General features: G+C 36.1%; 1 protein-coding gene across 1 annotated transcript in view; it reads left to right on the top strand.

Moving 5' to 3' along the window:
- LOC111506365 (uncharacterized) overlaps positions 1–17,219 on the top strand; it is a 440,916-nt gene that overhangs the window by 413,781 nt on the left and 9,916 nt on the right. Inside the window, 2 exon segments of the mRNA XM_074182237.1 lie at positions 36–167; positions 3,332–17,203. Coding sequence (XP_074038338.1) covers positions 36–167; positions 3,332–17,203 — 14,004 coding nt within the window.

The following is a 17,219-nucleotide window of genomic DNA, read 5'->3' as shown; positions in this document are numbered from 1 at the left end:
TTTTACTCACTCTAATCAATTTTTCAACATTTTAGGATCCAAACTTCCTAAGGTAGGAAAAGCGAAAGGAACTTTGGTACATGATATACTGGAGTCCGTCATGATAGAAGAGGTTCAAACGCAGAAACCGATCGAAAAACTTTTCAGACCAGAACCAGTATTAGAAGGTAAGGAAAAAATGCGTCTACTCACCTCGGGGGACTTTTCTCTAAGAGTTACTATCAGGTGATTAGCGTTTCTCTTTACTCTCCTTGTTAAAGATGTGGGGCTGAATATTTCACAGAAACCATTACTGCAATTAAAAAAAATAACTCATTATCTGCAAAGTACAAATGAGTTCATTCCATTTGAAAAATATAGACAAGTATCATGAAAGTAGCTGTTTCAGGAGAACTTTCTTCCAGTTTGTGTCTGAAAGTTACTTCTTTGCATGTTCTACACATCCATGTATAGAGTTACTTTCTTCCTTTCTTTGGAAGACTCCCTTATCCTTCTTTTTTGTATCAAGATGGAGTAGTAGAAAGCCAAAAACTTTCTTTCCCAAAAATTAATCACTCCTTAAAATTCCAATTCCAATAATTCTACTTGTGTAAAAATGAAACAAGAGTTTTTCATATGAAAAATTTCTGTGACGTCAATCGTTGTTGAAAGTGTTGAATCAACTTTGTTTTTTCCTTTACCATAAAATTTAGCTCTCTTCCAACTGTACAACTTTTCCCGAAATATCCTAATTATGAGAAAATTATTCAAATATATTTTTTGTATAACGAAGATAAACAGGGTTGAATCAACTTTTTCAAATCTTGCTTTTCTCCCACTTTACAACTTTTTCCGAAATAAACTAATTATAAGAAAGTTATTCGAATATATTTTTCATAGAACGATGATAAATAGGGTTGAATCAACTTTTTCAAATGTTGCTTTTCCCGAAATAAACTATAAGAAAATGATTCGAATATATTTTTTATAGAACGAAGATAAATAGGGTTGAATCAACTTTTTCAAATCTTGGTTTTCTCCAACTGTACAACTTTTCCCAAAATAAACTAATTATAAGAAAATTATTCGAATATATTTTTTATAGAACGATCATAAATAGGGTTGAATCAACTTTTTCAAATCTTGCTTTTCTCCAACTTTACAACTTTTCCCAAAATAAACTAGTTATAGAAAAATTATTCAAACATTATATTTTTCTATAACATTTCAAGATAAAAAATTATCAAATAATTATCAAATATACTCACTGATACGAACACATTGATATTTACTAATGAAATTTCACTATGTTAGACCATTTCCTCTTCTCAAACGAGAACACGTTCTATGAGCTTTTTCGATATTTTCAGTTTATATTTGCAATTCATCTCTCTTCCACTTCTGTCAAATTATTTTAATCAAAATCCACTTTTATGAAAAAGTGCTGTAGTTTCGATTCTACTAATTAGTAGTTTCGGGGTTATCACCGATATTCATCAATATTTCTTGCCCTATGGAACTTTACTCACTTTATATTGAAAAATATCGAAAATAGGCGAAAACCAGTTTTCTTTTTTCCGATAATTCTGAAAAATACATGGGATTCAACATACGTAAAAATCTATAACATTATGAAATTTCAAATCATAATCAAATATAGTTCATGAGATAATCAAATCCAGTGAATATACAGAGCTCAGAATTTAAAAAATAATTTTAGATGCCGATCACTTCCTCCAAAGCAAGTAATTCGCCAATTAAAAAAGAATGGAGTCATCTGTGAGGACTAGTCTCACTTTATTGCTATTTACATTTACCATTCCAAAGTTTGGTATTTGCAGATTTTCGAAATCATGAGAAGTTTCATGTATAGGTCTCAACAATTATTTTTTGATCAAAAAATCGAATATACGTTGTTGTCTGTGGAACGGAGCTAATAACCATTTTGGTCTGACCAACATACTTTTTACAGTTCTCACAGCTCAATTAACAGTAATTACCAGAATTTTCGATTACTAACATCTTTTCAATTGGTATTATTCAAATCTAATCGATAAGTTAACTAGGAAATGTAAATTCAGAGAAAATTTGATAAAGTGTTCGATAAGTGTTGGGAAACTCGAAACTCGACTATTAAGTCGAGAATCTATGAAATAAGCTACATAAAATGCTAATAAAGAGCTCGTGCCCAATATCCATAAAGTTAGTTTGAAGGTGGTTGACAATGCTTTGTTATGCATTTCATTAGTTCGAACTCTCATTGTCTAATATGGTATAAATTGATTTGAAATCCCTGTAAAAAAATCTCTAAAAAATTTAAAAAGAAATTAGCTGAAAAATAACAATAATTATGTTAAGCAAAAAAAGAACTGAAATTACAATGAAATAAAATAGAAGCAACAACCAAAAAATACAAAAAGAAGAACTATTACAAGATGAAATCAAAAAATTTATAACAAGAAATGAAAATTCAAAAGATTCCAAACCAGGTTACTACACGACGGACGTTTAGATTGTTAGAATCCACTATCGTCTTTGGGTGATAACTGGACTGATTCCTCCGAAATCTGACTATTTATAGGTCATTCGAGTGCTCTCACGGTTTTAGCGAAAGCTGATCGTTTGGCGGGAGTTGGTCGTGTTCCACTTGATTAGAGGTTTCCATATGTTGCGTATCTCTACGCTAGCTTGGCTAAATGCGTTTTTGGATAACATATATGCGGCTTCTTCGAATTTTCTCCTCAAGCTGGAATCTTTTAATTTTTCGTTTTTCATTCCTTGTTAATAATTTTTCAATTTCATCTCGTGTTAATAGTTCTTTATTTGTATTATTTGGTTATTTCATTGTAATTTTTGTTTTTTTTTGCTTAATTTAATTGTTATTTTTCAGCTAATCTTTTTTATTTATTTTTATTTTTTCACAGATTCTTTCAGGGATTTCAAATCAATTTATATCATAGTAATGGAAGCAATGGAAGCAATGGAAGTCCGAATTAATGAAATACACCATAAAAGTTATTTTTGGTCAACACTTCCAGAGAGAGGCAACAGAAATATATGACATTAGACTTCTAGGGGCCTTCTGAGGTTCAAAATAGGAAATCATAGCATTGACATGGAACATTATTAATTTTTTTATTAAAAACTATTCCGCATTTTGTGTGTCCACCCTTTCACTGTGTAAAAATAAGTTCAGATTCGAATTGTGAAAATATGAAAGTATTTTGTGCGACAGATAATTCATAAATCTAAATAGAATCACACGTTTATCAACATTTAACACATCCCAAACTGATTACAGTTTTGAGAATTATATTCTTATCAATTTCAGTAACTGAATATTAATTTTCAGAAGCTGCGTCATACATTGAGGAACTTCCCGAAGATGTTCAAATAATAGAAACTTTGGAAGAAGGTGTTCCCAAAAAGACTACTATAAAGAAGCGTGTAATCAGAAGGCGTAAAGGATCCAAGCAAGAATCGACGGCAATCACAACTGTCGAAAAAGAAGGAGAAATTCCTTATTCAACAGTAGCAATAGAAGAGGTCGAATTGCCTGAAGAAGTGTCAATCGCTCCAGTTTTAGTAGAGGAACTACCAGAAGAAGTAACAGTTACGCAGGTTCAAACCAATGAAGGCCCCAAAAAGAAAACCGTTCGAAGAAAGAAATTCGTAAAGAGAAAGGGAAGCACTCAAGAGATTACTGAAATGGTAACCACAGAAGAAGAAGGAAAAGAACCTCAATCTTCGGTAACCATCCACGAAACTGAAGTTTCCGAAGATGTTGCACAATTCGAGGAACCAAGTCTAGTGGAGGAATTCCCAGAAGAAGTAACAGTGACTCAGGTCAACACTGAAGAGGGTCCCAAAAAGAAAATTATAAAGAAGAAAGTTATTAAGAAACAAACAGGACACAAACAAGAAGCCACTGAAATATTAACTGTTGAAGAAGAGGGCAAAGAGCCACAGACATCGATTCAGGTTCATGAAATAGAAGAGCTCCCGGAAGAAATACAAGTTATAGAAACAATTGAAGGTGGAGTTGCGAAGAAAACAATAGTGAAGAGACGAACAATCAAAAAACAAAAAGGGGGAAAACAACAATCAACCGAAATAGTAACCATCGAAGAGGAAGGAAAGAAACCACAGTCCACTGTAATCATTGAAGAAATTGACAATACGGAAGAAGAAGTTCCTAAGGAGACGCCCATTATTAAAGAGGATGTTATCAAAAAACGAATGGTCACAGAGAAAATCATAAAACAAAAGGGTAGCAAGCAAGAAGAAACCAAAATCCATACGGTTGAAGAAGAGGGCAGAGAACCACAAACTACTGTGACCGTTGAGGAAATAGAGCTACCGGATGAAGTCACATCGACTTTCATCGAAGAACTTCCTGAGGAAGTACAAGTTGTAGAAACTTCTGAACAAGGTATTCCTAAGAAAACAACGATAAGAAAGCGTATTATCAAAAAACACCGGAAGGGTAAACAAGAATTGACAGAAATTGTAACAATAGAGGAAGAAGGAAAAAAACCTCAGTCTACAGTAACCATTCAAGAAATCGAAATTCCGGAAGAAAGAGTAAAGAAAATCCCAGAGTTGAGAAAACCAGAAAAGCCTATCATAACTGAAGAGTCGCCAGAACAGATAACAGTTACGGAAGTTCCGACTGAAGAAGGCCCTAAACAACGGGTTGTAAGAAAGAAAGTGATCAAAAAGCAAGAGGGCAATAAACAACAATCCAGAGAAATCATCACAGTTGAAGAGGATGGCCAGATGCCACAAACTACAGTAATTGTACAAGAACTCGAAGAACTTCCCGAAGAGGTCCAGGTACTTGAAACTTTGGAACACGGTGTCCCGAAGAAAACTACAATAAGAAAACGGGTAATAAAAAGGACTAAAGGTGATAAACTGGAATCCGCTGAGATACTGACGATAGAAGAAGAGGGAAAGAAACCAATGTCTACGGTAACAATTGAAGAAATTGATAATCCTGAAGAAAAAATTGAAGATATTCCTGAAAGTTTACCTAAAGTTCGAAAAATCAAACAAAAATTGCCGGAACAAGTAACTGTGACCAAAGTTGAATCGTTTATGGAGGAACTACCAGAAGAAATTCAGATTATAGAGACAATGAAGGACGATGTTCCTAAAAAAGTTACCATCAAAAAGAGGGTACTAAGGAAACAGAAAGGTAGAAAACAAGAATCCACCGAAATACTAACAGTTGAAGAAGAAGGAAAAGAACCTCAAACTACTGTTATCATTCAAGAAACTGAAATACCACAAGACGTACAAATACCAATATCTGAAGGAATCACTCTTGTAGAAGAGTTGCCAGAAGAGGTTACAGTAAGAGAAGTAGTTACTGAAGAAGGACCCAAGAAGCAAACCATTAGGAAGAGGACTATACGAAAACAGAAAGGAACCAAACAAGAGGCTACTGAAATTCTCATCGTTGAAGAAGAAGGAAAAGAACCTCATACCACTGTGACGGTACTTGAAATAGAAAAACCAAAACCAGAGGAGACAGAGGAGAGAGTAGAGGAAACGCAAGAAGAACCAAGGAAACCAACCACGAAGAAAAAACCGAAACGTAAAGTAAAACCTGAAAAAGACGAACCAAAACTTATTACAGATGATAATATACTGTTTATACCAACTCTGGCTGAAAAAAAGGAGCAGTCGGAGGATGTTATAGATTTGGTACAAATAGAGCTCCTGAAAAAGGCCTTGGCATTACCTACACCAATAACTGGCAAAAAAGAAGAAGAATATATACCCCAGTATGCAGAAGAACTGCCAGAGTATGTCCAGATCATCGAGTCGCAAACTGAAGATGGTAAACCAGAAGAAATTGTAATAAGGAAAAGGATAATTAAGAAGCGAAAAGGACAAAGAGAAGAAGTTACGGAAATTCGCACAGTTGAAAGAGAAGGTAAAAAACCAGAAACAACTGTAGTCACAGAGGAAATAGACATCACAGAATCTCATATACGAGAAGAAATACCATCTGTAACGCTTGTAGAAGAGGTACCAGAGGAGATAGAAATTATTGAGAAACCAACGGAAAGAGGGCCAAAAACAGTGATAATACGGAAAAAGGTAATCAAGAAACGCAGAGGAAGTAAGCAAGAAAATACTGAAATAATAACTCGAGAAGAAGAAGGCGAACTTCCGCAAACGTCTGTAGTTATTGAGGAAATTGATGTTAGTGAAAATGAGCTACAGAAAGAAGAACCAATTTACATAGAAGAACTACCAGAAGATATTAAACTTATTGAGGAAATCACTCCAAAGGGTCCGAAACAGAAAAAAGTGAAGCAAAGAATCATCAAGAAACGGAGAGGAAGCAAGCAAGAAACCACCACTATATGTACTGTGGAAGAAGAAGGTAGAGAACCTGAAACCTCAGTAGTAATAGAGGAAGTAGATGTACCTATCATTGAAAAAATGTCAACAAAAATACCCGAAATAATTGTTGAAGAGCTACCCACCGAAATCCAAGTCTTCGAAGAGCCAGACGAAAACGGCAAACCAACCAAAAAAGTTGTTGAAAAACGAACTATGAAAAAGCGCAAGGACAAAGGTGGAGAAATAATAAAAATCGTCACAGTGGCAGAAGAAAACAAACAACCAGAAAGCTCGGTAACAATAGAAGAAATTGATGATGAAAATTTCATCACAGAAATTCCTTCAACAGAGCCAGTTTACATCGAGGAACTACCTGAAGAGGTGAAGATCATTGAACATGTTCCTAAAGAGGGAAGTCCAACAAAACAGCTGATCAAAAAGAAAGTAATCAAAAAGAGGCAGGGCAAAAAGGAGAAATCAACGGAAATTTTGACAGTTCAGGAAGAAGGAAAACTGCCGAAAACGACAGTTGTTGTAGAGGAGCGAGAAATTCCTACGGATGTACTTGAAGAAATACCATCACACAAGAGTTTCATTCCTGTTTACATAGAAGAGTTACCTGAGGAAATCACAATAACGGAGTCGGATGTTCTAGAAGGACAACCCGAACGTATAATCAGAAAGCGAACTTTCAAGAAACCGAAAGGAAACACTGATGAGATAATACAGATTATTACTGTTGAAGAAGAGGGTAAAAAGCCAGAAACAAGTGTGGTTATTGAAACCGAGTCAATACCCGAGAAACCTAAAATAAAGAAAATGAAGAAGAAAAAGACGAAGGACAAGCCTGAGCTTCCAGATGACGAAACTATTGAATCTGAAAAACCTATAAAGAAAGAAGTGGAGAAGAAAGAAAAACTAAGACGAGAGATATCTGTTTTGATGCCACTTGAGCGAAAAGAAATCAAACCTCAGAAAGTGAAAATTGTAGACAGTAAGTCCATACCTAATCTAGCTGAAGTCAAACTTCGTAAGCTGAAGATACCTCAGAAGAAAGAGGATCGTGTGAAATTACCCAAATTTTTACTGAAAAGCAGAATTAAATTCATAGATTTTCCCCCTCTGAACGAGAAAGAAAAATTGCCCAGGATTTCGTTCCTCGAACCCGTGTACAGAGATAATGGAGTACTCTCGAGGAATGTACAAGAAGCCCAAAAAGTACCCAAAACCAAGAAACGTCGATTGAAAGACAAAGATCTTAAATTGCCGGATCTGGAAAAATTCGATCTTGAACTAGAAGAACTGAAGAAAAACAGACTGGAAAAAGTTGATTTAGATTTTAAAGTAGAGAAAAAGCCAAAAGAAAAACCAATACCAGAAGAAATACCAAAGAAAATTATTCCGAAAAAAGGAAAAATTCCCGAAGAAAGTAACATTGAAGAGGAAGTAAAGCTGAAATCGGTTCCGCAAAAGCCAGTGGAAGATTTTGAAAAACCCAAAAAGCTGGAGAAAATTGAAATAGAAGTCGACAGCAAAAAGAAACAAGAAAAAGAGGAAGGGCCAACAGATAAAATCGAGTTCAAACCTTACGATATCGATAGAGAGTCTCCTACTAAAGTCAAATACGAACCTAGCATAACTGATGAAGTTGAAGACAAAATTTCAGAGCCTGAGAAGATAAAAGTTTCCAAAAAGAAGAAAGTGAAGCCAATGCTAGAGAAGGATGAAATTACAATCATCAAAGGGAAACCGAGCCCTGATATCGTGGAGGAAGATGAAGATATAAAGCTGAAATACAAGCAGAAACCAAAGGAAGAAGAAACGCCAGAAGGTATCACTTTGAAACCGTTCAAGAAGGATGTTAGTGAAATTTGCTTAGAAACTACCACGGAGGATAAGCTGAAATTAGCTGAAATTCCCACAACGATCGGAGATACCGAAATACCTGAACCAACCGAAAGAAAACCATCGAAAAAGAAAAAGATTGTGAAGAAAATAAAACGCGAAGAAAGTACCCCAGCGGAAATTGCGGAAGATGTAATTCAGGAGCCTATAGAATCACAGGAAAAAATATCGGAAGAAACAATTGCAGAAAAAGATGAAATTCCAGTTATTGAAGAAGCCGTTCCAACCGAGCCAGAGGAGACTGAAGAAATATCAAAGAAACCAGAAGAACCAGATGAGAAACAAGAAGTTTCAGAGTCAATAACAATCGAGAAAAAAATCGTAAAAAGAAAAAAGAAAACTCCTAAAGAGGTTACGAAGGAAAAGCCTGAAGAAGAAGTTCTCATAGAAGAAATAGGAAAGTCAGATACTTCTGCAACGGAAAAACCTGAAATAGACGAAAAACCTCAGCTGATGGTGGCTGATGAAAAACCATCGACGGAACAGCATGCGATCATCACACCTCTTGAAAAACCTGTCAAACTGGCAGATATTAAACTGAAGAAGCTAAAAATACCAGAAAGAAAAGACTCAAAGGTCTCCAAGCTACCCAAATTTCTACTCAAGAGCCGAATAGTTCGTCTTCCATTTCCACCTGAGACAGAATCGGAAAAACTTCCGATTATCAAGGAACTCCCTCCAGTTTACAGAGAAAACGGAGTCCTTTCAAGAAACGTTCAGGAAGCTGAAAAAGTTCCCAAGAAAAAGCGTATCCGTGTCAAGCATGTCGACAAAGAACTCAAAGATCTCGAAAAGTTAGATATAGAACTAGAGGAATTGAAGAAACGGGAACTGGAAAAAGTCGACGATGAATATAGATACGCGAAGGCTCCCAAAGAAAAACCAAAAGAAACGGACGAAGTCCAGAAAATAAAAATAGGAAAGGGAAAAGTGCCTGAAGTCAAAGAAGAGGATGAAGTGATCAAACTGAAAAAAGTTCCTGAGAATAAAATTGACATATCTGAACCTGAAGAATTACAAGCAGAAAAATCAATTGAGCCTGAGAAAGTCCCATCTAAAACTAAGGAAGACTTTGCGGAGAAATTAGAATCCTTCAAGGAAGATGACTTACAGGACCATGTGCCAGAAAGAGCAATATTTGAACCTTCAGAAATTGTACAAGAAGAAAAGCTCGCTGAGGATGAAAAGAAGCCATCCAAACCCAAAAAACTGAAGAAGAAGCCCGAACCCGAGACAGCTAAAACCACTCTAGAGAAGGGTGTAGGTAAACCGAAAGAAAAAGAAGATGAACCTACAATAACACTGAAATATAAACAGAAAGATAAACCTGAAGATATACCTGACAAAACTGAACTGAAGCCATTCATCAAAAAAGAAGAAATTGATGAACAAGTAACACAAGAGGAAACCACCGAATTCCAAGAAGGCGTCGTTGTAAAAGATTCAGATATAGATATCACTACCAAAGTAAAGAAAATGAAGAAGAAAATCAAGAAACCCAAGCCTGAGGATCTAAAAGAAGTTTCACCTTCTGAAGACATGGTGGTACAGGATATTCCGGATGAAATAAAAGAAGATAAGCCTAAACCAGAAGTCATAGAAGTGAAAAATCTAGAAGTTGCGCCTAAAGATAATCTGAAACAACCCGATGAAATTCCAAGGCCTGAATCACCAGAAAAACCTCAATTGCCCGTAAGCCAGACGAAAGAAATAATCGAAGATGTGACCAAGACCAAAACAATCAAAAAGAAGAAAGCACCTCGATTCGATGAATTCAAAATCGACGAAACCAAAACAACGCCGAAAGAAAAGCCTCTATTATCGCTTATCGAGCATATTTCTGTCAACAAACCGCAGAGACCTATTATCACCGAAAATATTCCTGAATTCGCTGAAGTAAAACTGAAGAAACCCAAAGTGGTCAAAAAGGAAACCATTATCAGTACTAAAGTACCAAAAATAATGCTGAAAAGCCGAATCAAATTTGAAGATTTCCCACCGCTTACAGAAAAAGAGCAACATGCCAAAATCACAGAGTTAGCCCCGTTATATAGAGACAATGGTATACTCTCCCGAAATGTTGAGGAAGCAGAGACAGTGAAACCAAAACGTAAAAAACTTGTTAAGAGAATCAAAGAACTCGAAAAGCTTGACAAGGAATTCGAAGAACTCAAAAAAGCTGAACCCGAAAAGGTAGACAGCGAATACAGAAAAAAACCATTGAAACCTAAAAAAGGAAAACCAGTTCTCATGAAAATAGTGAGAGTAGAAGTAATTGCACAAAAACCAAAAATTGTAGAAATTGTCTCTGAAAAAATCAACCTTGCAGATATTAAACTCAAAACACCAAAGATGAAAGCCAAAAAAGAAGAAGAAACTGTTAAGATTCCGAAACTCAAACTGAAGAGCAGAATCAACTATATTGATTTTCCACCTTTAACAGAGATTATGCAAAAACCACAAATCACAGAACTGAATACAATCCGAGATAAAGGAGTGCTATCTAGAAATATAGAAGAGGCTGGGAAAATAAAAAAGCCGAAGCGCAGAAAGCTCAAAGATGAGAAGCATGTGACTCCAGAACTCGAAAAAGTTGATTTGGAAATTGAAGATACCGAAAAGCCCAAACCGGAACAAAAGGATGAAGCTCCAAAATTCAAGAGAATGCCTAAAGATGTTACCGAGATTGAAAAGGAAGAAATAAAACCGATCAAAATAGGAAAAGGAAAAATACCAGAGGAAATAGAAAAAGTTGACGAACCAATGAAACTCAAAAAAATTACCCAAAAACCGTTGGAAGAAAAGGAAGAAGAAACTGTTAAATCGAAACCAAAACCAGAAAAAGAAGAAGCTGTACCTTCTGATAAAGTCCCAACTACAGAAGAACACATCAAATTTGAACCTTTTGATCTAGTTCGAGAAGAACCAGAGAAAATCGAATACTCACCTCCTGAAGGTGAGAAAGGTGAAGAAAGGGAAAAACCCGAACCCAAAACCAAGTATGTGAAGAAGAAGAAGATAAAACCTAGTCCTGAAGTGGAAGAGACGGTTTTAGTAAAAGGGGTACCAAAACCACCTAAGGAAGAAGAGGATGTGGATGTAAAATTCAAGATACCTAGAAAAGATAAACCGGAAGATGAACCAGAAGGTATTAAACTCAAACCATTCAAGAAAATGGAAGAAAGAGAAGAAATGAAGGTTCTAGTTGAAGAAATCGAAAAACCCACCCAAAAGGTAATTTATATTAAACCAGATTCCGATGAAGAAACTACGGAGGTTCCAGAAGGAGAAACCAAAAAGATTGTGAAGAAGAAAAAGAAAATTATCAAAAAACCGCTCGCTGATGAGAACGAACCGGGAGAAGAAATAAATCCCAAAGAAGAACTTGAAGCGAAACCAGTTGAGAAGGAAGAAAAAGTTGTAGTCGAAGTCAGCTCACCAATGAAAACTGAAACAATAGAAGTTGAAATTAAACCATTCGAAAAAATAGAGGATGAAAGCCCTGAAATGAAGGTTCGAATTGAAGAGGTTGAAAAACCTACTCAAACTGTAATTTATATTAAACCAGAGTCTGAAGAAGATGGTATGGAAGAAACAAAAGAAGAGATAACCAAGAAGATTGTAAAGAAGAAGAAAATCATCACTAAACAGAAGACCCCAGAAGAAGAAACAAAAACCAACGAAAGTGGTGAACCAATACAAGTTGAGGAGAAAGAGATAACTGATATCAAGCCCGAAATACCAACCAAAGTTGAACCAAAAGACGAACCTGAAGAACTCAAACTGAAGCCGTTTAAGAAAACTGAAGAAAATGGGGAAATAAAGGTTCGAGTTGAAGAAATAGAAAAGCCTGCTCAAACGGTAATGTATATCAAACCAGAGTCAGAAGAAAAGGATGAGGAAGAGATAAAAGAAGAAATAATTAAAAAGAAAGTAAAGACGAAAAAGAAAATCATTGCAAAACCACCCACTGACGAAGAAAATAGGCCTGAAGAAGAAATAACTTCCAAGAAAGAGGGTGAAGCCATACTAGTCGAGGAGGAAGAGAAAAAAGATATCGAAGTTGAAGTTTCAAGCAAAGATGAACCAACAGGTGAACTTAAAGAAATTAAACGGAAACCTGTCGATAAAGTAGATGATGATAAAAAACCAGAAATGAAGATACGAGTCGAGGAAATAGACAAACCTACTCAAACGGTAATTTATATTAAACCAGAATCTGATAAAGATGAAGAGGAACATGCAGAAGTAACCAAGAAGATTGTGAAAAAAAAGAAAATTGTCAAAAAACCTAGAACTGCTGAACAAAAACCGGAAGAGGAGAAACAATCCGAAGAAGAAATTGAAGAGATAAGCGAATTACTCCAGGAAGAAAAGAAACCTGAAAAAGCACCAGAAGATACATCATTAGAAGAAAAGATTCCAGAACTCAAACCATCGATGGATGAAAAAATAATGAACGAAGAACAAATTCCTGATGTCGTTAAGTTAGAAGAAGTACCAGTGAAAAAGCCCAAAAAGCCAATTAAACCAAAATCTGAGGTGAAAATTCCCAAATTCAAACTGAAGAGTCGAATAAACTACATCGAGTTTCCACCAACTACAGAAATAATGCAGACATCAAAAGTTACACTGTTAGATACAAAACGTGATAATGGAGTTATTTCTAGGAACGTTAAAGAAGCCGAAAAAGTTATAAAAACCAAACGGAGGAAGCTGAAGGATGTGGACAAGGGACTCCAAGATCTAGAAAAATTAGATCAAGAATTCGAAGAACTGAAGAAAACCCAGCCTGAGAAAGTTGACGAAGCTTTCAAGTATGAGAGAAAGCCGAAGCAAAAGCCAGAGGATGTTGAGGAAACCACAGTCCCTCTAAAACGAGGAAAAGGTAAAGCGCCCGATGAAAAAGATGAAGAAGAAGTTGTTAAACTTAAAAAGGCACCAACTAAGGAAACCGACACACTACCAGAGGACGTTGTCAAGGAGAAGTCTGTAAAAGATGACGAAGCTAAAGTAAGAGCGAAAAAACCAACAGAAAAACCCGATGTTCCGCCATTTGATTCTTTCGATCTAGAGAGAGACATTCCTGATAAAACAGAACTAGAGCTGACACAAATAGAAGAGATCGACAAAGATACGCATGAAAAACCCAAGTCCAAGTACAAACCTAAGAAAAAAGAAATAATTCCCCCGGAAACAATTGAAACTACACTCGAGAAAGGTAAACCAAAGGATATGACAGAGAAAGAAACTGATGATATGAAACTACGAATTCCTTCAAAAGACAAGCCCGAAGAGGAGCCTGGAGAAATAACTCTGAAACCATTCAAAAAATCTGAAGATGAAATCGACCAAAAGACTGAAGAAGAACTACCGCAAAAACCTCTCACAGGAAGAGAAACCAGTCCAAAAACAGATGCCTATGTGGAGAAACAGAAGAAAAAATCAACCAAAGTCAAAAAAGAACGAAAACCAAAAGAGGAAACTCCTGAAGAGATATCACAACCTCTGGATATTTCAATGGATACCGTTATTATGAAACAGAAAAAGTCGGTTGAACCAACAGAAGAAGAACAAGTAACTGTCGTATCATTCAAACCAAAACCAGAAGAAACAGAAACTATTAAAGAAGATATCATTATTGACAAACACGTACCAGCTCCTACAGAAATTTCTGAAATTACTGCTGAAGCTGAAATTGTCTTGGAACCACTTATCGAAAAACCACAAGAAATAGAGGAAGTGGTCAAGAAACAAAAGAAAATAAAGAAAACGAAACCTGAAGCACCAAAATCTCCTAAGGAAGTAACAGAAGTGCCCGAGGTTTCCAAAAAGGATTCTAAAGAATTCCCTACTGAAAAATTGACAGAGAACGGGACAGTTGTAGAAGATGCCCATGTTGTAGAAGTTACCGTCAAAGATAAACCAAAGCCCATCGAAGAACTCCAAGATGAAGTTTCTATGAAAGAGGAAAAATTACCCGACCAAGAAAAACTTGAACCTGAAGAAGAACACAAAAAGAAAATTGAAAAAGTCAAAAAACTTTCGCCAGAAAAAATGTTCGAAAAAAAACCTGAGAAGACAGAGATTGAAGAGAAGTCCGGAGTTGAAGATGGAAAAAAAATTGTCATAAAACCACCTACTGAAGACAAAGAAGAAGTGACTGTCAAAAAACCTAGAAAGAAACCTCAAGTGGAAGAAGAATGTGAAAGTGAAATCGCAATAAAGAGATTTGTTCCCGATAAGGAAGATGAGGTAGCAGCAACTCTGAAGAAACCTATAGATCAACCACGAATAGAGGATGAAGAAGAGGTCGAAGTAACAGTAAAGAAGGTCATTCCAATAAAAGAGAGCGAAACTGAGAAAGTGGACTTTAAACCTCCCACTGAAGAGAAGGTCGAAGTAACAATCAAAAAGCCCAAAAAGGAACCTCAAGTACAAGATGAAGCCGAGGCTGAAATTACGGTCACAGAAAATAAAGAAGTAATCATTAAACCACCAGTTGAAGATAAGGAGGAAGTTTCCATCAAAAAACCCAAGAATGAACCTCAAAAAGAAGATGAAGGTGAAGCAGAAATAACAATCAGGAAAGTCGTGCCTGTGGAGGATGACAAAGAATTAATTGTAAAACCACCAGTTGAGGAACAGACAGAAGAACCTATCAAGAAATCAAAAGAAAAACCAAAAGAAGAAGATGAAGGTGAGGATGAAGTCACGGTGAAAAAATTGATTCCTGTTGAAGATGATAAGGAGGAAGAAGTTACCATTAGACCTGCCGTCGAAGAAGAATCGAAGGTTACTATCAAAAAACCTAAAAAGAAACCACAAGTAGAAGACGAGGGTAGAGCTGAAGTTACAGTGAAGAAAATAATTCCTGGAGATGATGATGAGAAAGAACTTACCATTAAACCTCCCGCTGAAGAAGAAGCTAAGGTCACTATCAAGAAGCCTAAGAAGAAACCCCAAACAGAAGACGAGGATGGAGCGGAAGTTACTGTGAAGAAATTGATTCCTGTTGAAGAAATTTCAAAACCTTTCGTTGAAGAAGAAGCAGAAGTTACTATCAAGAAACCTAAGAAGAAACCTGAAATAGAAGATGAAGGTGAAGCTGAAGTCACAATAAAGAAGTTTACTCCTATTGAAGATGATAAAGAAACTGTAGAAGAAGCAGAGGTTACCATTAAAAAACCTAGAGAGAAACCTCAAGTAGAAGATGAAGGTGAAGCTGAAGTTACAGTAATAAAATTAATTCCTGTTAAAGATGACGAAGAGGAAGTTACCATAAAACCCCCTGTTGAAGAAGAAGAAGTAACTATCAAGAAACCTAAGAAGAAACCTGAAATAGAAGATGAAGGTGAAGCTGAAGTCACAATAAAGAAGTTTACTCCTATTAAAGATGATAAAGAAGTTGAAGAAGAAGCAGAGGTTACCATTAAAAAACCTAGAGAGAAACCTCAACTAGAAGATGAAGGTGAAGCTGAAGTTATAGTGAAGAAATTTATTCCTATTAAAGATGATAAAGAAGAAGCTGCAGAAGAAGCAGATATTACAATTAAAAAACATAGGGAGAAACCTCAAGTAGAAGATGAAGGCGAAGCTGAAGTTACAGTAACAAAATTAATTCCTATTAAAGATGACAAAGAAGAGGAAGACACCATAAAACTCCCTAATGAAGAAGAAACCAAAATATCTATTACGAAGCCCAAAAAGAAACCTCGAATAGAAGACCAAAATGATGCTGAAGTAACAATTAATAAATTCGTCCCTGTCGAAGAGGATGAAGAAGATGTCGTTAAAGAAATGACTATCAAGAAACCGAAGAAGAAACCTGAAACGAAAGATGATAGTGTGGCTGAGTTTACAGTAAAAAAAATTACTCCATCTGAAGACGATACAGAAGAGATGATAACCAAACCTCCTATGGAGGATGAAACAAGACTGACAGTGAAAAAGCCAAAAGAAAAAACAAAATCCGAAGATGGAGATGAAGCTGAAGTAACAGTTAGAAAGTTTGTTCCGATAGAAGATGAAGAGGAAGTGATCGTACCAAAGCCTGAAGAACCAGAGGTAACAGAAGAAACACAAATAACAGTGAAAAAACCGAAATCGAAAAAGAAACCAAAAGCCAGTACAGAAGATAGTGTCAAAGTAACTATCAAGAAAACAGAACCGACACCGGAGACCAAGGAAGATACAGAAATCCAGCTTAAACCCAAGTCCGAAAAACCTGCGGAAGAAGAAGTTGATGAAATCACAGTCAAAAAACTTGATATAAAAGTGCCATCTGACGATGAGGAAGCAGTATTTGAATTGAAGAAGCCTCAAAAGGCTTCCGAAGAAGACGAAGAAGTTATTTTGAGAAAAGACAAGAAGCCAGATCAAGAAACGGTTCAATTCACCGCGAAGAAACCTCTTACCAGGAAACCTTCTATCGAGGAACATTCTGAAGAGATTACAATTAAAAAATTGAAACCAGTGAGAAAACCGTCTAAGCCCGATATTCCTGAATTTACCGAAGTAGAAACGGTCACTTTCAGACCGAGGACGACCAAAACAAAAGAAGATGTCGAACAGGAATTCAAGATATCGCTGGATTCATACGCTGAAGAGGAGATATCTCTCTCAACTAGGGTAAAATTGAAGAAACAAAAGCCCCTTACTTATTCCGAAGAAGCGGCAGAGGATACTGTTAAAATAACTCAAGAAGTTGAAGAAGAAGGTCCTACTATAGAGGAAATAATAGACGAAGGAAGTGATGCTGAAGAGCTTCCCCTTGACGAAGATGAAGTTTCGGAAAGCTTCCACGTAGCATTCAAACGAAGACCGTCCAGGAAGTACTCAGTAGTCGAAGAAAATGAGGAAGAAGTTAGTCTGAAAACTCCAGTTAAACAAGTCGAGTACGGAGAAGAATATGTTACAGTGAAACCAAAAAGGAAGGAATCCGTCACTTTTGAACAAGGTGAGTTGAGAAAAAT

The sequence above is a fragment of the Leptinotarsa decemlineata genome, unplaced genomic scaffold, assembly GCF_025532065.1.
Source record: "Leptinotarsa decemlineata unplaced genomic scaffold, Ldec_3_MD MMD2_tig00026328_RagTag_RagTag, whole genome shotgun sequence".
NCBI lineage: Eukaryota > Metazoa > Arthropoda > Insecta > Coleoptera > Chrysomelidae > Leptinotarsa > Leptinotarsa decemlineata.
Note: the sequence above shows the minus strand (reverse complement) of the source record. Positions and strands in the feature narration are given on the sequence as shown.